The sequence below is a fragment of the Nelumbo nucifera genome, chromosome 8, assembly GCF_055504915.1.
Source record: "Nelumbo nucifera cultivar China Antique chromosome 8, China Antique-T2T, whole genome shotgun sequence".
Lineage (NCBI taxonomy): Eukaryota > Viridiplantae > Streptophyta > Magnoliopsida > Proteales > Nelumbonaceae > Nelumbo > Nelumbo nucifera.
Window position 1 is genome coordinate 51,999,433 of NC_142656.1, and position 23,044 is coordinate 52,022,476.

A 23,044-nucleotide genomic window follows, 5' to 3' on the forward strand; every position below is an offset into this window, starting at 1 on the left:
AAGAAAATTACAGTCAAGAGGTGACATGATGGTACCTCACCATACAAAACAGAATTAAAACAACAAACTCAAAACTGAGAGGCATTACTAATGAAATTCAAGAACATTCCAAGAATTCGCCCCCAGATCCGATTACTAAATTAACAAATTCTGCGAGCACCCAAGCCCATTCCACTAGTTCCCCACCATAGCCACAAGTGAATCAGGGAGCATGGTTTGATCAATAAGCAAGAAGATTGATTCAGTGATTCGGTTTTGTATTAGTTTATAACATTTTATTATTAACTAATTATTAATAATATCATTATTTTATTATTATGTTGTTATTTTTGTTATTTGATTATTATTTTCTTATTACTTGAATAATATTATATTAATATATTAGTACTTTATTATTATTATTCCGATAATTAAAATCGAAGCAGTTCATAATTAATTTATTAATATTTATCTTGTTATTATTTTACTAATATTTTGTTACAAGCTTATAAATAATTTAGCATTTTATTAATAGTTTATTAATATTGTATTGTTATTATTTTATTAGTACTTTATGATTATTATTTATTAGTATAAATAAAATATATGCACCAACTTAAGGGACAGCGTTAAAGTACAATTATGTCTGTGACTCTGTAGGGCCAATTTAATCTTTTTCTCTCTATTGTCTTTTTGCTGCTTCTTTATTTATTTGAGGGCACTCCTGTAATTTCACTCTTTATTATAATGAAATAAAATATGGGGCAGCAGTTGAGATCATATTTGTATTACGCATGAGACCACAGTTGTTTCAATATGGACTTAAATATTCACAACCAGTAGATAAACTTGAGTTTACCCTGACAAGGTTGACATTCTCACACTGTCCATGATACCATAGTTGTTGCTTACAATCTCTAGACTTGATATTGGTATCATGTTGGCTACCAGACTTGGTTGCCTTTGATAGGCCAGCTAGTGAGATCCTTCTGGTTCAAATATCTAGGTATGTTGGGGTAGTCAAAGATGGTACACCAGCTGATGGTCAATATGATAGGATCTGTACTATGTTATGACATAGAGAATGCTCTATACAACTTCCAATAATGGATGCATGAATCAAATACAACTTCCTACGTGGATTTCCTAAATCCTCTATTAAGGTTCACCAAAGGTGGAGGCTGGACACTGTCAAAAAGACTAAGAGGGAAAAAAATCCTTCACCATATGCAATGTCAAGTGTTACTAGCAAAGGGATTGAATGCAAGTGATATGTTGGGTTGATTTTACATAATAATCACATAATGGGCTGAACCAATTCGACTGGGCATTTAGGATAGTAAGGCTCCAAGTGATTTAAGTGTTTAGACATCTTAACGAGCCAATTTAATAAGGACCATAACAGTTATGGGTGAATTGGCCATGTTGGCAATAATTATTTAAGTAGTTAGCCCCACTAGTTTAAGTGTAAGCTTGTGTGGACCTAAGTTGGTTTAACCTATTAGTAGTGGGTCCCACACCATACAAGCTGGTGTCTCCCCATTTTAGAAGGTCTCCAAGATTATATGGACATTCTAATTCAGTTAGAAGTCTTCCTAGAAAGTCTACTCAAACTAGTAACAAGGAAATCTAAGTTAGTTACAAGTTTGACCAAGACTCTTAAGTAGAAAGATTCTAGTATTTAGACTGAATACTAGAGGAGATTGATTATGTTAGGAAACATTATTGGATTAGGAATGGACTCTTGGCAGTCCTCCCCAAGGCTTAGTTTGGAAGGAGTACAAATGCAAATATGTACAGTACAAATACAAACAAAATAATACAAAATGCAAGCTTTTGCACTTCGTACTCCTTCCAAACTAAGCCTAAGCAATAAAAGACTCTTGGCATTCTAGCTGAATTAGCCAATCAAGAATACTGAAATATTTCTAGGGTTTTTGAACCCCATTCAACAAGCCACCTAGAATATCCATTAGAGCTTTGTTCCAGAGACTTTTTGAGTGAGAGACCCCACCCAAATCGTTGCTTGGTGGAACCACGCACTGCTGGAATTTCTTGGAGATCAACTAAACACTACAAAGAATACAGTTGCACCATCTTCAACTAGTTGCAGTTTTTGGGAGCACAAAAGCTTGGGTGTGAACTACCACTTTGATCTCTGCATTTTTGGAGATCAAATATCAAGTAATTGATCTATCCCACTTCCAAGATTCGATCTTTCATGCACAGTTTTCAAGGCGCCAAGGCAAGGCTAGGCGAGAGGGGGGCGTCTTGTCACCTAGTCGCCTAGGCGCCCACCTAGGCAACACCTAGGCGATGGATTTTTTTAAGTAAAACCCTAGATCCTAGGGTAGTTCCCAAGGTTCCATAACCATCTTTCCTTAATAATTATTCATAATTTTCAAAAGAAAAGTATAAATTTCATGTTTAAGTCTAGAAAATTAACATTTTATGAGAAGAAAAAGAACAAAGTAAAGAAAATTCAAAAAATATAGGGGCTGAACCCCTACTTTTGTTATAGGAAAGAAGAAAAGAAAAGGTGGAAGAAGAAGAAGAAGACATGGAAGAAGAAAATGTGTTGATTAGACAAAATTTTAAGTTCTTCCCTTGCTTATAGGTTAAGGTTTTGAAAATTTTGAGGGTTCAATAAAGGATCAAATTTTGATACGATATACCCCGTATTGGGTGTATTGTATTGTATCTTTGGGGTCCCGATACCTGTTTATAGGTGTTTTCGGAGACCCATTTTCTTAAATAATATATGTATATATATTTAAAAATGAAATTGAAAACCAAAGAAATAAAAAATTGGGGGAGTAACGTTATAAGTACCGATAAACCTCTGCCAATAAACCATGGGTTCAATACAAAAGTTAGCAATGTTTGCATTGATTAAACCCTAACAAAATAAGAAAATAATAAAAAGAAATTAGTATATAAACACAAAATGAATATTCTAGTTTAATAATGTCTATTTTATAATTATAATATCAAAAAATAAAAAATCTAAAAGTATTTTATAACCCAGTGCATAAAACTGCTAGGCGACTGGGCGAAGCGAGCCTCCAAGGGCGCCTAGTCGCCTAGGCGTCGCCTTGACAACTATGCTTTCATGGTCCAATAGATCCAAACGATCCAACAGAAAAACTGCTTTCTCATAGTTGTGCGATTTCAACATTGAATGGTTGCTAAAAAATTTGAATTTATCCCTTTCTAAAGCTGGAATTTTTGCAAAATATGACCACTAGGTGACCATCTTTCATGTTCTCCCCCATAAGATATCTGATTCGGGAATTTTTGATATGTTATTATCATGTAGAATAATTCTTACATTAATATTTTTGTCCACAAAAAACAAAAATTACATATTAATATAATTTAATATATGAGCTTTCAGACCATTAAAGGTTTAGTTTGATTGGATAATATATATATATATATATATTGAAAAACAATAAAAACTAAAATTAAAATCATGGAGCCATATGAAGGTGGATCAATCTTGAAACAGAAAAATAACCTTACAAAACTAAAACTAAAAGCTTAGAGCCACAGGAAGGTGGATCATTTGATATTTTATTGGGGATAGAAAGCAACAAGACACAAAGGAAAATAGGAAGTAGAAAGTTTACTACCGAGATCTATATTTTGCATCGAAAATTCCTGTCATTTTAATATGGCCCTTAATTTCTCTTTCAAAACATGTCCAAATGCAATGATTTTACTACCAGTAGAAAGTTTATTCAGCTATACATCCAATAAGAGCAGCATTGTGTGATTTCTGCAAGGTTTTAGCAACTAAAAGCCAATATACGAATGACTTGTGGTTTTAATGATGACATTTTATGCTTTCAGCCTATTACACTTCTAAGTATTTTACTTTAAATTAAAAGAACACCGCACACACGAGGCAATTGTTCAATAAAATTCCAAACTAGGTGAATCACAGTGAACTAAAGATTAGGCATATAATGAAAAGGCAAGGATTCATACTTTATTTGATGAAGGGGTCAGTTGTATTAACCTCCTAACGACACGGTATGCAACACTTGCAAGTGGTAATAGGATAAGAACCTGCCAGATTACACCAATAATAATACTAATTATAAATAGTAGTTGTACTAGTAGTAATCAGTATAATAACAACAGTTCATTTCAAAATAACCGACATAATAGCATTGGGAAAAAGAATGAATGAATCACAACAAATATCTACCATCAAAAAGACCCTGGAGTTAACATGCATGATCATTTACAATTTTATGGAAAAAACACCTGCCTGTAAAAAACCAACCCAACCCAGAAAATTGAAAGAAAAACATACAAGTTTAATACAATTATAGATGCCAATAGAAGCTTTATAAATAATATCTACATTTATTAGGATAATTTAGGGTTTTTCATGAAATTGGTGAATGTGTTCCTATCCAGGTATTCCCATTCCTCATGCTATACTAAGATTAATTAGGTATCTTCTCCGTTTTATTGCAAGGGCTAATACCTTTGTACTTCTGGGTTCACTTGGGCATTTCAAGACCAATGGAGAACATCATAATGCAAGTTTGCCAGTCCTTCCATTACAATGGATATTGTCCAAGTATCATTTACTTTGTACTACCAAGGGTTATTTTGTACTTCTTCAATTTTATCCATTCATAGCAAGATTTACTGGCAATTTTCCCTGTCAATATCACTCTCAGAACCCTCCCCCTCTCCCTCAAGAGGTTTCCAGTTTATAACTGATCAACAAAAGTTTTTTTAAAAATTTATATATTAAGTAATCCTTTTACTGATTATACTATTTTCTTCTCGGATGCTTGCCAAGAACAGCATCATCAATTCCTGTGTTCTTCACCAGTTCAAGACCGTGTGAGATGTGAAAACTAAAAATCAAAGAGCTCCTCGTTTCCTGTTGATAAGGCAACAAATGCACAAAATCTTGCAAATGTATTAGGTTGTAAGGTTTCCCATCTCCCTATCAAAAACCTTGAAATGCAAATGCCTATTGGACCTCAGTGCAGTTCAAGCTCTCTTAGAGATCAGTGATTGAGCAATTCAAAAGAAAACTCTCCATGTGGAAGACAAGATACTTGACAAAATGAGGCAAACCAACATTGATTAAAGACTATATCTAGCTTTCCTATTCTCTCAATGTTCGATATCCACTTAGAGATAGCAATTAAGATGGAAAAAAAAAAATGTTGAGATAGTTACTGGAAAGAGTTGAAAAAGGATAGCAATTTATTTTGAAGAAAAACAAAAAAGAAAATTTATTAAGACAGAAGAAAGAAGTTACATCAGGGTGAAAAGAAATGACCCTTTTCTTTGAACCCACCACAAATAATCCTACCTTTATTCTGGCAAAAACTTTTGAAATTTGCACTGTTTGATTAATTTTCTGACTCCTGAATCTTCTTCCTGCTCGTCATATCCTCTCCCCCTCCAAGTTTCTCCTCCATCAAACTACCCAACCTTCTTCCCCTTCTCTTTCTTCAACTGACTTTTCCATTTCTTTAAGTTCATCTTTCCTTGCCCTATTGTCTCCTTTTAGATCTTCACATGCTTTCTTTGAACTATTTCTACTCTCTAATTTCTCTTATTCATTAAGCTTGACTTCATCACCTTCCTTGCTAATGTTTCCCATTTCTTTGAAAGTTGTTCAAAGAACCATCCTTTTCCTTTGAACTCTCCTTCTCTTTGCTAGTATTGTATCTTGTAACACAATAAACAAACCCATTTTGTCAGAAGATGAGAATTCAATGACCATGGACAAAGCCCTACCTTCTCTGAATTCTCTCACAAAAGCTCCATTTTTTCCAGGCTCAAACAAGGAGACTAAGGAAGACAATGAAAAACGAGATTTATCATCATCATTCCCATCCCTCCTTCATGTCACATGGATTTTTAATATTACATATAAACTATCTTTGATGGGGTTCAAACAAATCTGCCCCACCTCTTTTAACTCCTCAGCCCTCATGTGGCGACTTAACATATCACACAAATTTTCAGGTCACCCAGACCCTTCTAAAAAAAGAGACTTCAAATGGCCTGATTTACAATAATCTCCTTGGACCTGCTGCATGTGCCATGTGCCATCATTTCAATGTTCAGCTCCTGGGGTGGTGACACACCAGACATCACCTCATCTATTTTCTTAAACCATATCTTCAGGTCACTCACAACCCTTCTAAAAAAGGAGGCTTCAAATGGTCTGATTTACCATAATCTCCTTGGAACTGGCGACCTGCTGCACATGCCATGTGCCATCATTTCAACATTCAGCTCCTGGGAAGGTGACACACCAGACATCACCTCATCTATTTTCTTAAACATATCTTCCCCTGACAACTTGCCTGTACTAGTAAATGTTTTTCCAGCTTTGTGTAAGGTTCCCCCATATTTAAAACACCCACTCTATTACCATGACTGATCAACCAACACTTGAATCTTCCTTGGAATCTCCCTCAGATTTTACACCACTCAAGCAGATAGCTACAAAATGAAGATCAGTTGCAAAAACGCCATCCAATCTCACCCTACACATTTCAACAATGAACTTGAAGATTTCATCCCTCCATAAATGAAAAGGGAGACTAAGAATATGAACCACCACACCATCCTCAACACTCAAAGTCTTCTCATTTGAAAGAGGACACCAATTTGATAGTGTGACGAACCCAACTCCAAATTCCAAATTCACCACTGCAATTTCTAACTCATCCTCCGACAGCTCAACCAAAGCCTTGCATTTCTCAAAGGGAGTAAACACTACTGCTCCTTTGAGATCCAAACCTTTTATAATTGATTCTGCTATAACCTCTACAACCAATTTCTTTACTACTCTCCTTTCTCAATGCTAACTATGAGATAGAACTTACCACCTCCTCCTGAAACAAGAAGATTCTTGCCAGGTCTGTCTTTTCTTCTCCAGACTTCAAGAATTCCTGCAAAACTCTACAAATTTCCTTCCAACCTTCATTCTCTCTTCCCTATGGAAAGAAAACAACTTGCTTTTTCTTTTTCTCAAAACACTTAAACAAAATTAAATATCTCCCTTCTGTATTTTGCTTTCTCTCTGCAAAATATTCCCTCCAACCTAAGTTCTTTTTCTGCACATAAAGCCCCTTTGACTATCCAGAAAAACCACTCAACTGTCTCCCTACCCACCAGGAATACCACAGCCCTTCTCAGATCTCTGAACTTCACTGTAGTTATCCCTTTGAATCCGTATCTCTCAAAAATGAACCCTTAGCTTCGACCTTAAAAGCTCTACTCCAAGCTGCCATGAAATTGGGTTGGGTTCATCTGGACTTGTGAAACCCCAACTGTTATCTGGTCTGCCAGTGGGGCATGAATCTGCTCCCCAAAATCTACAGTTAGATTGGGTCAATGAAGAGATGGTTCTGCCAATTGATAACAAAAACAATATGGCTTAGCACTGGAGACTGAGATAGAAGAACTGTGAATACTGAATACTACTTATGGCTGTCCATTTTTGACAGGAAAACCCAGCACAGTTTCCTAGGACTTGCGGACTTGGTTCCAGATTAAAATTTTGGATAGACTTGCTGGTGTGGTGAAAGCCACTTGCTGATTCCTTCGCTTTCCTTTTTGACATCATGATGACGAGAAGGCTACATTCACGCAAATGTACACTTTGAAGGATCCAAATATTGTGCGGACTCCTAAATTTAGAAGAAACCTTTAAGATTGGGAGATTGGGTGACTGGTAGTAATGCTCAACCTGACTCTTTTTTCCTCATTCATTTCCCCATATAAAATTGTATGGATGCCAAAAGCCCCTTCTACCATCCATTACACATGGCAAAAGTCTCTTCTAAACATCAGTTAGGTGGTTAGCTGACCTTGGAGTCCACCTGTATTAGACATCTCTTTCCAAAGACAACCTTGATACTTCCCTTATCATATCTGTATTTCTAGGATCCTGCTTTGTTGTCCTTTACCCAAGCAACTATAACTTTTGACTCTCCTTAAACAGGTAAATCTTTGTAGTCTAGTGTTTTAACCAGCCCTGTACCATGCAGAACAGATCATAATTTTTTTCCCAAGATAAAAAAAAACTGAACATAATTCTGTTCTAGTTGAATCACCCTAACCCAAAGTCAACATATCTAGGTGCATTTCCTCCACTAACTCTAGGTTTCCACTAACATCTTTGGAGACCCTAACCAGAAGGTACATAGGTTGGATGAACAGAAAAAGGCAAGCTGATCAGGTTTATGATTCTAACTGCTGCTTTGTGCACAGTTTTAACACAAAGAAATAGCAGAACATTTTAAAATAAAAGCTCTCAGATAGATGAAATCCAAAGGAAGTAGCAAAAGTTTTGTCTTGGGCCTCAGTTTGTAAATAATTCTGTAAGGATCCTAGCTCTGTTTCTTTAAACATTGATATCCTCTTCCAATGTAATTAGCAAACTTTGTAATCCTTTTGTGAACCAGACTTTACCTACTCTCAAAAACAAAAACAAAAAAAAAAAAAACAAAAAAAGTGGCACAATATGACACCTCAAAACAGAAACGTAGACATAAAAAAATAAGATTTATACACAAGGTAATCTATGGAAGATTAAGCAAAAGCAGCGGAATAATACTCTTTGTAATTGTCAGCCATAGAGATAATATGAAGAATTTCATAGCTTTACATAGTGAACTAGAAAATTGAATAGTAACAATAAGATGCATAATGAAATATTTTATATATCCTCAGGAGGTGTGCCTTGTTCTAAAAAATTCAGGCATTCCTTCCACAATAAATACTCCAAACCACTGCTGTCCATGTACAATGACAAAGTATCTCACCCATTCTTTGGCCTACAACCAGTCTAAGGCACAAGGAACTTATGCCTATATCCTCCAATTAAGTTTGTATATTCTAGAAAGCAACGTCAGCAGAATTAGCTCATACTCATGCAACTCTTTGAGCTAGCCATCCTTGTATAAAAGGACAGATAAAGGGCATTTAAGATTTTCCCCTCTGATTTTCCTCTGTGTAGTTGTGAGTTTCAAGAGTAAGGATTACCTCAAATAACCCCCTATGATAGGCAGTAACCTATCAAAATTGGTAACAGAGCCTTCATCGGCAATGATCATGACCAGATTCTGCATCTATGGAGGATCACGTAAACATGTTAGAGGCGGAACATCACAAGGTCGCGGATGATCTTCTTGAGATGATTCAGTGTAACAAAATTGCCTCTTCCATTCATAAAAACAAGACTAAAGCTCTAACCAAGTGTAAGGCAAATTGGAAACAACTGCAACCACACTGTCAAGTTGCACTTTCCAGTTTTTACAGGCGACAATCTGGTTTCTTGATCTTTAGAGCAGAGAGATTTTCCAAGTATATAGAAAGTTTTATTAAGATGGACATAACATGTGTACATTTATGTAAGTGCTCTTATTAAGAGGATGAGCCAAAGATAAAGAAGAAATGCAAGAAATACAACATGATACCCTATATACCGTATATTACTGTTGGACCTAACAAATAAGAGAACAACTAGGACTGTCTACAGTTTTTTTCTTTGAAGAATAAAAATAAAATTTCATTAGAAAAAGGAAAAAGAATACAATAGGAAGGTGATAAGACATCACCTGAAGAGGAAGCAAACCCAAAGAACCCAACAAAGACCTCAAAATCCCCATACTAAAACCCAAAAAATCAAACAACCTCAAGAAAAGGCCAAGAAAAAACCCAAAAAAAAAACCCATGAGAGCAAATACATCTATTCCCACCCCAGATCAGAAATGCAAAACCTCCTTGCACAATAACCAAGGGCTCAATCTTCCTCCACGAACTCATCTTCCTAGCTTGGACCATCTTCTTCCCAACTCTTCTCTCCTTCCCAATGAACTTTTTTGTTCTCCTTCTCCTCCCATTTCCTACTTTCAAACTCCTCAAAGGCCCTTCTAGCAAACTCTTCACCACCCCAAAAAAACAAACCTTGGCTCTTTCCAATCATGACCACTCTATCCACCAAATCCTGCTCGTTCCAGAATCAGAGTCAACAACACTCAATTTGTTCTCCTATTGCTCCTTCCCTGACTTGGAGGCCAATGCCAGTTGAGCCCCTCCTACCCCAGCCCAGCCAAACCAAGTTTTAGCCCAGAGAAGACAGTTTGTCACATGCACTACATTATGATTCTTCGAACTGTGAAATTTCATGTTAATCACCTCGCTAATCTGATTCTCTTCCTTTTCATCAGACTTGCTCCTCCGGCCCAAATCAACATCCAGCCCTCCTGCCTTCACCTCCTTTTCCATCACCTGTTTCCCTTTGCCCTCACTCTCATGTTCATCACTCGCAAAAACGCATCCTTCCCCAACTTCCTCCTCACCCCCCCCCCCTTCCAGCCTCTCTAAACCCATAGAGTAATCCACTTCCGAAGTCAACGGAGCAGGCTTTCTAGAGTTGTACCTGTTCTCATCTATAACCCCAAGCTCAATGGAGTCACAAAAGACCTTGGCTCCTCAACCACCCTGAAAGCGGAGATCAGAATCTCCATTCGCTGAAGAATTTTGTTATGTGCCTTAGGAGAACTCACCCCTAAAAGGTAGCTGTTAGAGGGAGAGAACCCAAGCACATATATACCCCACAACAGCATCCCATACTACCAATGTGGGATACCTCACATTAGCATCCCATACTACCAACATGGGACAAATGGATCATAAAACATTCCACCACGCTCCGCAGTCCCGACACCCACACAGGCTCGCTTTGCACTAGTCCACCTAGTCCCGGCCAAACACTGCAACACCAACGTCACCACCTGCGCCACACGATTGCAACTGGCAGGCATAGTGTGCGCTCTGATACCATTTATTATGTGCCTTAGGAGAACTCACCCCTAAAAGCTAGTTGTTAGAAGGAGGGAACCCAAGCACATAAATACCCAACAACAGCATCCCATACTACCGATGTGGGATACCTCACATTAGCATCCCATAATACCAACATGGGACAAATGGATCGTAACAAATTTGGGCAACTAACAAGGTTCATACCTGTTCCACAAATAATAATCTTCATACCGGTCTCACCATACTTGGCGATCAACAAATTCATATTTCTCCCCAACTCTTTCTGCTTCTAGTCGAGGTACTTCTAATTAGCGCCCCGCTTCTTTTGGACTCTGGTCAGTTAAGACCTAAGCCCTTTCTCTTGTAAACTCTATCCTTCTTCCTCTGATTTTTCTTCCTTCCATTAACCAGATCAACACTACAAGCTTCAGCTTCATCTAAAACTTCACTTAGACAAGATGCAAGCTTCAGGCGGGTCCTCAAGAAGGAGGAAGATGATGACAAGCAAGGAAAATTGTCTCCTGTTGAGGCGCTCCAAGGCCTTTCCCCTTGAGTCACATGATTACTAACATAATCACATGAGCTGCTTTTCTAACCTGAAAAGGCCCTGCAGCCGGTCCCAACCCCTGAACTCAAACCGGTTTGGACCACCTCTCTCTAGACTTTAAGTTATGTGGTTCTGATGCTTTGGATGACATGGCTCCACCCATGGTAGCCTCTGCATAAGTTTTTGTACCTAATTCAATTAAATTTGAATTGCAAACTTTATTAGGCATTTCCTTCTCATCAGACCTGTATGTAGTCTCTACAGATTCCTTCGAGATCCTTTGTCTGTCCTATCCCCTCATCAGAAGGAATCAGTCTCTCTAACATTTCATCCAAAGCAACATTTCAACTTCCAGCAGAACCCAGACCTTCACCCAGAAACCATCTGCAAGCAGACTGATGCATCTAGTGACATCTTCAGGCTTCAGTCCCACGACTCTGAGTCTTGCAGCCTGAAGTTCGTGAAGATTATAAGCAATCAAAACTCCAGCCAGAATCTGGATCAACCTTTCAAAGTTTTCAACGTTCCAAAGATTGAAGGGAAGACCCACAAGCTGAATTGCAAGATTTTCTACAGAGATGGGGTTCTGATTACAAGACATATGCCTAACCTCTGCCTTTTTTTTTTTTTTGATCAATAACAACAGATTTCATTAAATAGTAATAAGGTTACAAAAAAGGGGAGCTAAAGCATCTTAACTCCCCAGGGAAAGGATAAGTCCCAATCTGAAAAACAACCTCTGAAAAAGGATAAGTACCATTTCAGTAGTGGAAATCACAACGTCTTCGTCAACTTCAAATAACACAGCCTTTGAATAATCGAAGGACTTCATATTCACAGGGCCCTTCAAACTAAATCTCTCCACAATCACCTCCAAAATCCTTCCCCAACCAGTTCTTTTTACTGATGTTAAGATCACATTCTTCTCCCAGGCTCCCTTCTCCACTTCCAAGAACATCCTCTGACTTCTAGTAGTGCTACAGCCAATAGCTTGTGGGCTTCCCTTTTTTTATTTTTCCTCCTTCTGTTGCTCCCTATTACTTTGCTCCTCAGAGGCCACTGGGCCATTACAGATTTTTGGAATGTCTTTCTTCTAAGTTGAACAGGAATTCCTGTAATAAGTCTGCAAACAATCTGCACCATGCCCTTTTTCTTCCTTCCAGCACAAACATCTGTCTTCTGTTATCACCAAATGTTTCCAAAATCACCACAAACCAACCTTTCATATTCCTCCTAATTTCAGCTTCAAATCTTTTATCAGCTACTCCCACTGTACTTTTCCAACCTTGTTTTTAATGGAGAATATCGAACCATCCATAAAACCCTTCAACCATCCAATCACCTCCTCAACTACTAAGATGGTGACTCTCTTTTCACTCCTCCATTCCTCCATGTCACTGTTGAAGAAAGATCTTCGTATCCACTTCTCTCCTCTACTAAGATGGTAACACTGCATGCAAGCATACACACATAACAAGCTTTTGTGTACATGCAAGTATACACACACACACAAACATTCATCTTTCGAAAAGTGATAAAAAGTGAGATTTTGCAAACGAATGGTCCTACATTTACGATTTCCACAAAGTTTAGGTTCTGTTCTTATCAAGTAGTCATAAAATAAAGATGGAGATACAAGCCCCTACTCACATGCAATGTTCTCCCCAATTTCAAGATGGTACATAAAATTCCTTTTTGAGAATGAAATTTATCACTACACCAATAACAATCCTTTGAAGTGAACATCAACCTGTTCCATATTTTATCTGTAGTTCATTTCACCTATTTCCAGAAATGTGAATAAAGTGATTAGTCTTTCCTCACCATATAGCAACCCTAATTTCAAGGCCACTTTCTCAAAAATTTAAGGCTACTTCCCAAAAGTAATATAAAATTGTGGGACCAAAAGAATTAAAACAGCACTGTTCTACAGAAAATACTTTGAAATTTTTCACAAGAACAAAAAACCAAGTACACAACAGTTGAACTTTAAAGCAGCAAGTGTAGACTCAAAATAAATTGTCATTAACAACAAAACCGAAAACAATGAGACCAGTATAATAAATAAAATCACGAAGTAACAATTTCTTCTCCTAACTGCAGTGCTTTAAATTCTGAGAGTATCTTTAATCATTTATAGATTCAATAACACAACAATCACTACTTAGGAATGCATTCTCAATTACCTTAGGACGAGTAAACCCATGATCAAGAAATCTATCACCACTAAGAATTTCTTCCTTGACAGCATCTTGATTCTTGGATAATTTTGCATCATTTTTTACCACAATATCTCTAGTTCTAAAGATGTGGTTCAGCTACAGAATTCATGGATACTCAGTCAATAGCAAGAAAACCATGTACTGAAATATACACTAAAACACATATAAAAGAAGTCTGAAGAATGAAAAAGGATCTGCACATACAGCATGCATAATATATGCATCCATGATACTTGAATCTTCTTCCAGGCCTTTGAGATAAAAGGGCTTCTTGTTACAGTGTAATATATCACGATAGCTGTTGCCTAGAAAAATATTTGTGATTCAGAGCAAATGAATATGTATGGAAAGGATGACAAAACTAATCATATTAAAACAGGTAGTTTACATAATGTAGTTGAAAAAAAAAGCATTCAGTGAAACTACAGTTACTGCAAATGAATCTACATTGATTAATCTCTATATAGATAGAAGAGCCAAAGCTAAAACCATTGAGATAGGATGATGATGACAATAAAAACATCAAACAACAAATAAAAATCAGACTCAAAACCAGTGGCAACAAAGCACCAACCAGAAAACTGACTAGTCAGCAGAGAAATTTATTGACTTCATCACTATCTAGTTCATTGAAAACAATTGTTAAAAATCTGTTAGTATACTCAGATTAGTACCGCAGGGGTACTATTGTAATTTCTCCCTTTCGTTTTATTTGTTTATGTCGCCCTAATATAAATACCAAAAGCTGGTGCCGCCAGCTTCACTTTTGGCTCTCGAATCTTTTTTCTCTCTTATCTCTTCTCTCTTCTCTCCTCTCTTCTCTCTTCTCTCTTCCTTCTCTTCTTCTTCTCCTCTTCTGGACAATATGGTATCAAAGCGGGACTGTTAGATTTGAAAGGAGATCGAGCAAGCCTTCTTTTTCTGTCTTCTCTCTTCACCAGCTGCCGTTTGTTTTACTGAAGATCCAGAGTACAGCATTGGACTGAGAAAGACAAACTATAGTGCACCCATTGCCAGAAGTCTCAACATACCCGTGATACTTGTTGAAAACTCCATGGGAAGCCAAAATGGGCTCAGGAATTGAGTAAGAAACAAGGTTCAAATCTAAATAAGAAATCAAGACAGCAAGGTCTGAGAAAGCTCACTACAACAAACATGGCTACTCAAGAGAATCAGCCCCCTACTACTATTGTAACTCAGATACACACCTCTAGTTTTGACCCTAGGGATGATATCGTTAATTCCTTCCGTGACCATTTAGAACTCTATGGTAGGGCAATTCGTCAGATGGATGCTCCTCCTCCCTCAACTTCATTTGCGTCTATATCAAGTAATTCTACCACAGATTTCCATGCATCGTGTCCTTGCCCTGACTCTCCTTGGATAATTGATTCTGGAACGTCAAAACGTATGACTGGTATGTCCACTACTTTCAGACCTATCATCTTCTCTCAAGAAGAGACAAGGTGAGACTAACTGATGGGTCATACACTACCATAGTTGGTCAAGGAACCATTTCTCTTCCCTTTGGCCTTACCCTTCCTAATGTTTTACATGTTCCAAAATTCCCTATTAATTTGTTCTTTGTTAGTAGTATCACTAATTCATTAAACCACTCTATGACCTTTTTCCCTTCTTATTGTGTGATGCAGGATTTGGCCTCGGGGAAAACGATTGGTAGAATCTAGTGGATGGACTCTACATGCTGGAGAAAAAGTTTGGTCTTACAGTCATAGTCTAAGAGTCAGGTCTATTTATGGCATAGTCGTCTTGGTCATTTATCTTTCGAGTCTTTGAAACTAGTGTTCCCATAGTTGTTTAAGTCAGACTCAGTGTCAAAGTTTACATGTCAAACTTGTCAATAGAGTAAGCATTGTAGAACTCATTTTTCTTCAAAGAATAATAAATCTGAATTTCCTTTCCATACTGTTCATTCTGATGTTTGGGGCCTTGTTACTTTATTACCTTTATTGATGATTATTCCAGATGCACATGGGTGTATCCCATGCGAACTAGGGATGAAGTACAAAAAATTATCCAAACTTTCCAACGAATGATCTTCACCCAATTTCAATCTAAAATCCAAGTCTTCTAGATAATGCCAAAGAATACTTTCATAATGATCTAACAGAGTTCTTTGCTTCACGTGGATCACTTCACCGTAGCTCATGTGCTCGAACACCCCAACAAAATGGTGTTGCGGAAAGAAAGAACTTACATCTTCTTTAAGTAGCCCGGGGGTTACTGATTCATATGAATGTCCCAAAACATTTTTGGCTTGAGGCTATCCTTTGTGCTACTTATCTCATTAATCTTATGCCCTCTCGCTAGTTAGAGTGCAAAGCCCCATATCAACTCCTTTTTCCCAAAGCTCCTTTCCTTTCTATTCCTCCACGTGTGCTTGGTTGTCATTGCTTTGTTCAAAACCTATCACCCACCCGTGGAAAATTGGATCCTCATGCTATTCCTTGCATCTTCTTGGGGTACTCCACAACTCAGAAGGGGTACCGGTACTTTGATCCAGTCTCTCGGAAATATTATGTTTCTATGAATGTCTCTTTCTTTGAGAGTGAGCCTTTCTTCCCTGTTTCTCCTCAAAGGGAGTGTAGAAATGAGGAAAAACATGCTTAACTCCCTCCTCTTCCTAATCCTTCTCCCTTCCATGTTTACTTTCATCGTCACAAAGGCCAACCATGTTCAAGAGTTGTAGAGCACCTAGAAGTTGTACCACCAATGCCATCAAATTCTCCGAGGGTGGATCCTACCCAACCAAGTACCTTGGTTCCCGTTGATGTTCCTGACCCTATTGCTATTGATACCTCCATTGTTGATGACCCTGACCATCCTATTGCTCACCGGAAGTTAGGTCTTGCACCACTAAACATCCCATTTCCCATTTTGTTTCCTATGAGAACATTTCACCTTGCTTTTGGGCCTTTCTTTCATCCATTGACAGTGTTCCTATTCATAAGAATGTGGTATAAGCTCTATTGGTGCCTGAATGGACAGATGCAATGAAAGAAGAAATCAATGTGTTGCATAAAAATGATACATGGGAATTGGTGGATCTTCCTGAGGGGAAGGAACCAATTGGATGTAAATGGGTTTTTATAGTAAAACAAAGGGTTGATGGCACAGTAGAGCGGTATAAAGCTCGTTTAGTGGCAAAAGGGTTTACACAAGTGTATGGAATGGATTATGCAGAAACCTTTGCACTAGTTGCTAACATGAACTCCACTAGAGTCCTCTTCTCTTTAGCTGCTAATCTTGATTCGAACCTTCATAAACTAGATTTGAAGAATGCATTTCTAAATGGTGATCTTGAAGAAGTGTACATGGTACAACCCCGTGCTTTCCGCGCTCAAGGTGATAAACAGAAAGTGTGCAGGTTAAAAAAGTCTTTATATGGCCTAAAACAACCACCAAGAGCCTGGTTCAGCAGGTTTCGTGTAGCTGCTCAACAAAGAGTCTACAAGCAGTGTCAATCTAATCACACATTGTTTGTGAAAAGAGGGGAAGGAAAAATTGCAGCCCTAATAGTGTATGTTGATATAGTTATCACCAGTGTTTTAAAAGGGCATGGGAGGTGTACGCCTGGAGGCGCACCTCCAAGCGAAGCGCTCCCAAAACGCCCTGAGGCGTATGCTACAGGCGTTGACACCTATAAGGCGTACGCCTCATGCACATCTTTATTTTTCTTAATATAAAGGGAAATTGTCTAAAACTCACCATGAGTTTTCAGCATTTCTCTTAAACTCACCACAATTTTTCAAAATGTCTAAAACTCACCATGTCAGTAAGTTTTTATTTTCCAAAACTCACCCTCCTTAATGCTTCAATAATGCTTCTTAACAGAGGTGTCCACATCAGCATAAATAAAATTTTCATGACTAAATCACCCTTGAATGGTGAGTTAGAGGAAAAGGGTTTTTTCAGTTTTCAGTTTTCTTTTTTTTTTCATTTTTAGTGTTTTGTTATAATTTCCAATGTTTTTGATAATTTCTGTTTTTCTTACATTTTTCTATTTTCTACAATCTATAAAATTTCCTGTATTTTTTGTTTTTTAGTTACAATTTCTGTGTTTTTCTATAATTTTCGGTGTTTTTTCTACAATTTTTATTATTTGATTTTTTTTTTCAATTTCTATAGTTTCTATAATTTGAAAATAATTTTTATTTTGTGTGCAATATCTATAATTTTTATATTTTTTGTAACTTTTGTGTTTTTGTGTATTTTATATTTGAAAATATATTTTTATACTTTTTTTCCTTTTTTTCATGTCTAAAGGTTAAAATGGTAATATATTAACACTCATTAGTCTCTTTAACGTAAAGTTAGTGACATGGTGAGTTTTAGACATTTTGAAATGTTGTGGTGAGTTTAAGAGAAATGCTAAAAACTCATGGTGAGTTTTAGACAATTTCCCTAATATAAAATATTTTTATTAAAAATAAAGAAAAATTAGATGCCCCTCTTGACAATAATGCCAATTAAAAATAAGAGAAAAGAAGAAGAGAAGAAGAGAAGAAGAGAGATTGGTGACAATGGAACAGTGCCGGCAGCGCCGGCTTCTATTAGTATATATAAGGCAACTAAAATAAAAAGGGAAAGACCCTTGTGCCCTTGCTATAAGTGAAGTACAATAACAGAAAAATAAAAAAGGCTTTAACCAACCAAACGAACCCTAACAAGACAAAATTAATAGACAAGAAATAAAATAAACTATTTCAACACTCCCCCTCAAGTTGGAGCATAGATGTCAATCATGCCCAACTTGTCACACAAATCATTATGCCGCACATGATGAAGACCCTCGGTGAAGATGCCTGCAAGTTGTTCTTCTGAGCTAACATATGGAGTGTACACTTCTTCATTCACAAATTTTTCTCTAATAAAATGCTTGCCCACTTCAATGTGTTTCGTCCTATCATGAAGGACTGGATTAGCTGCAATGTTGATAGCAGCTTTATTGTCGCAATTGCGTGACATAGGGTTGCTAACTGCAAAACCCAGTTCACCTAATAGGTTTCTTATCCACATGATTTCAACAACCCCATGAGACATAGCTTTGTATTCTACTTCAGCACTGGATCTAGCCACCACACTTTGCTTCTTACTTCTCCATGTGACCAAGTTTCCTCCTACAAAGGCACAATACCGACTGGTAGACTTTCGGTCATCAACTGCCCCTACCCAATCAGCATTAGTATATACTTCCACCTTTAAATGTCAATGTTTCTGGAATAGCAAACCAGCTCTAGGAAACTTCTTGAGGTATCTAAGGATCCTCTTTGCAGCTTCAAAGTGAGTTGCCCTAGGATTGTGCATGAACTAACTAAGGAAACCCACTACATAAGCAATATCAGGCCTGGTCATAGACAATACAAGAGTCTCCCTATAAGTCTCTGAAACTTCTTCACATCTTTCAAGAACTCTCCCCGACTGTCTCCTTGGTCCAATACAGAATACCATTATCTTTGTTAATGGTTCGATTAACACTAGTTCAGTCCTAGGCCTGAAGTAAGAAAGAAAAAGACAAGAAGAAGAAGAGAAAGAATAGAGGAGAAAAGCAAAGGGTTCATCCAGAGAGAAAAAGTCACCAACTCTTAGCTGACCCGCCTTTTATTTATAGTCTGTGCATTAGAATGCAAAACACAACTCTGTCCCTCATCAAGTATGGGACACACAACTTAAACATAGATAAAATAGACAACTCACCTTTAATTAAATGATAAATGACTAAAATGCCCTTGTACTTCCAACTCTAACAATCTCCAATACCACTAACACTAGCAAACGGTATTTAAATCTTTCTTCTACCAGTTCCATAGACAAATACTGAGAAATAATACAATGGTAGTTATCATCACCAAATAAGATATCATAAAAGGCCACAAACCAATAAACTACCAGAGTACTACTTTATAAAGAATACTAGGGAAAATGCCATATATGATGTCACTCTTGTGTAAAATGAATTTAACCAACTTACAAATTGAGAAGAATAGTTTTTGCTTGGATGAATTGAAATTAATGCCTCCGGACATTTTATAAACATTCAACCAATGCTTATACAACTTCTGCTTCAATCCACTAACACAATTGTCATTATCTTCCTGGTAGGAAACAAAATGCATTAAAAAAAAAGTTATGACTTCATAAAGTGCATAACTAATTATGTACACAAAAGTCTGAATATCACAAAAAGGGAAAAACTGCTCCAACTAATGCAGAGCCAAAGAATATGTGGTTAAGAATTAGAATTATAATGCATATTGTCAAGGCATTAGATGACAGTGGATCACCTAATCACAGAAGTGGTATAATTTTACAAAGAAATACAAAATTCTAGGTTGGTTCCCTAATTTACATACCAATCAACATGCAAATAAATTGAAAAAAAATACTTGTATTTTCTCTTCATACCAATAGCATTTTAATTCGATAAATTTTGATATTCCAAACACAACACTAAAACATAATATGGACTTAGTAAAGAAAGTGCATTTCAAAAAATTAGTAGCTAACAAAAAAAAATATTAAGAGAGATTAACAAAAATTGAAAAGAATAAGGAGTAGAGCCCCTCTATTATTTATCAATTTTATTGTTAATTGTGATAACTTAATAAATTAGGTAGAAGAATATATACAGAATGCCAGGCATCCGAGATGTAAATCCGTCCTCTAATATCAAGATTAAACTTAGTGATTAGCATAATAGAACAGATCTGAATAACTATATAAGAGAGGAAGATGGCAAAGAGAAGAGGTAAGAGAAGAAGAAGTCGAATCAATCACCCTTCTCCTCTAACCCTATTTTATTAATCTCTAAAAAATTGATGATGACAAGTATACCCTTAAGTGGGCGGCCAGCTTGGCAGTTACATAAAGAAAATAAAATAAGGACAAACAACAGGCCCATTAAGTGAGGCCCATCAACATAAAATAAAAGATAAAATAAAGGATATCACACGAAAGGCTGTTAGGGCCCATTCGGCCCAATCTCTTTACACTCGCCCTCAAGCTGAGCATAGATGTCAATCATGCCCAGCTTGCTTATATAGTGTGTCAATTTCCCCCTAAGAACTCGCTTGGTCAAGATATCAGTCAGTTGCCCTTCTGATGTGATAAATGGTAAACAAACTTCTCCTAAAAAGACTCTTTCATTTATGAAATGCCTATCAACCTCAATGTGCTTAGTTCTGTCATGTTGAACAGGATTATGTGCAATGTTGATAGCAACTTGGTTGTCACAATAGAGCATCATTGGTTTCTCATAGTCCACCCCCAATTCCTCTAGAAGGGATCGTAGACATAGTAATTCTGACACACCATAAGCCATTGCCCTGTATTCTGCTACAGCTGAGGATCTAGCAACTACTGATTGTTTCTTACTCCTCCAAGACACAATATTCCCAGCAACCAGAGCACAATAACCAGAGGTGTACCTTCTGTCATCAATACATCCTGTCCAATCTGCATCAGTAAAGGCTTCTAGCTTCATGTGACCATGCTTAGCTAATAGAATACCTTTCCCTGGAGTACCTTTCAAGTAGCACAGAACCCTTTCTGCAGCAGCTAGATGAGTATCTCTGGGAGAATGCACAAACTGACTGATAACACTGACTGCATAGGAAATATCTGGCCGAGTCATGCAAAGGTATAACAGCTTCCCAAGCAGTCTCTGAAACACTCTCTTATCAAACAAAAGTTCACCATCTGTGGCAGAAAGCTTATGATTAGGATCAATGGGAGTGGAGATGGGTTTAGATCCAAGTTTACTAGTTTCAGCAAGAAGATCAAGGACATATTTGCACTGAGATATGAATATACCATCCTTAGATCGAGCAACTTCAATGCCCAGGAAATACTGAAGATCTCCCAAATCTTTGATTTCAAATTCAGAGTTGAGAAATGCTTTTAGTTTACTGGCATCTTCAATGTCATTACCCGTGACCACAATATCATCAACATAAACAATCAAGAAGGTCACCAGAGAGTCATTTCTCTTCAAGAACAGTGTATGATCAGATTGTGTTTGAATGCAGCCAAAAGAGACAAGAGCAGCCTGAAATCTCTCAAGCCAAGCCCGAGGAGATTGTTTGAGACCATAAATAGATTTGTGTAGTTTACACACTTTGCCTTTCATTTCTTTCCCATACACTCCTAGAGGTAGAGACATATAGACCTCTTCATGCAGTTCTCCATTCAAGAAGGCATTTTTAACATCAAAGTGGTGTAGGGGCCAGTCAAAAGTAGCTGCTAGAGAAAGTAAAACCCTGACGGAAGTCATCTTAGCTACAGAAGCAAATGTCTCAAGATAGTCAATGCCATACATTTGGGTGTAACCCTTAGCAACGAACCGAGCCTTAAACCTCTCAATAAAGCCATCAGAGTGATATTTAATAGTAAACACCCATTTACAACCCACTGGTTCCTTCCCTTCCGACAAGTCCACAATATCGCAGGTATGATTCTTATGCAATGCATCAAGTTCGGTCATCATAGCTTCCCTCCATTCAGCTTGAGATAAAGCTTCCGGTACAGACCTGGGTATCACATGGGAAGAAACAGAAGCAAGAAAAGAGTAGTAGAAAAAGGAGAGAAGGCTGTAAGATAAGTGTTTGGAGATACAACGGGTTGTACACTTCCGCTTGCACTTGCGAAGAGCAATAGGAAGGTCAAGGTCTGGAATAGTCTGAGATGGGTCAGTAGAGGGCTGACCTGTTTCCTCAGGAATGATGGGAGTGGCAAGATGCTCTTCTGAAGGAGTGGAAACAACCTGCACATGTCTGAATCTCTACCTTTGGTACCACCTTTGGAGAGCAGGAGCAGAAGCAGGAGGGGGAGTAGGGACATCAGGGGTAGGTCCAGTGGAAGAGGTGGACACCCCATGATCGGACTCACAAGGGATGGGAAGAGGAACAGCTGGAGATAGCAAAGTATTCATCAGATTTCTCCCCTTTAGGAGGAATACTAAAAAAGGGAGTCAACTCTGCAAAGGTGACATCCCGAGATACAAAGCGGGTGCCACGAACTAGATCAAAACAGCAATAACCCTTCTGTGTGGAAGCATATCCCAGAAACATGCACTTATGAGCCTTAGGTTCAAACTTGTGCCTTTGGTGACTATGAATATGCACATAGCAAGTACACCCAAACACACGGAGAGGAAGAGAAAAGAGATCATCATCCGGGAAGAGAAGACTAAAAGGGGTTCTAAAGCCAAGGACCCGGGAGGGCATACGGTTGATCAGAAAGGTAGCAGTAAGAACAGCATCTCCCCAAAACATTATAGGAACATGGGATGCAAATAAGAGGGATCTGGCAACCTCAACCACATGCCTGTTCTTTCTTTCCGCCACCCTGTTTTGTTGTGGAATGTAGGAACAAGAACTTTGATGAATAACCCCAAAAGTTTCAAGATAGGAGGAGAGGATTCTCTCAAAATACTCCTTAGCATTGT

At 37.6% G+C, this 23,044-nt stretch overlaps 1 protein-coding gene across 3 annotated transcripts in view; it reads right to left on the reverse strand.

Moving 5' to 3' along the window:
* NOF1 (U3 small nucleolar RNA-associated protein) overlaps positions 1-23,044 on the reverse strand; it is a 124,183-nt gene that overhangs the window by 57,411 nt on the left and 43,728 nt on the right. For all 3 annotated transcript variants that reach the window (XR_016079424.1, XM_010264938.3, XM_010264939.3), the window contains exons 9-12: positions 19,571-19,694; positions 13,783-13,883; positions 13,543-13,674; positions 3,973-4,053 (exon numbers count right to left, since the gene is read on the reverse strand). Coding sequence is in view for 2 of the 3 variants with exons in the window: in XM_010264938.3 (XP_010263240.1) it covers positions 3,973-4,053; positions 13,543-13,674; positions 13,783-13,883; positions 19,571-19,694 (438 nt within the window). In the remaining variant the exon portion in view is untranslated. The remainder of the gene's footprint in view (positions 1-3,972; positions 4,054-13,542; positions 13,675-13,782; positions 13,884-19,570; positions 19,695-23,044) is intronic.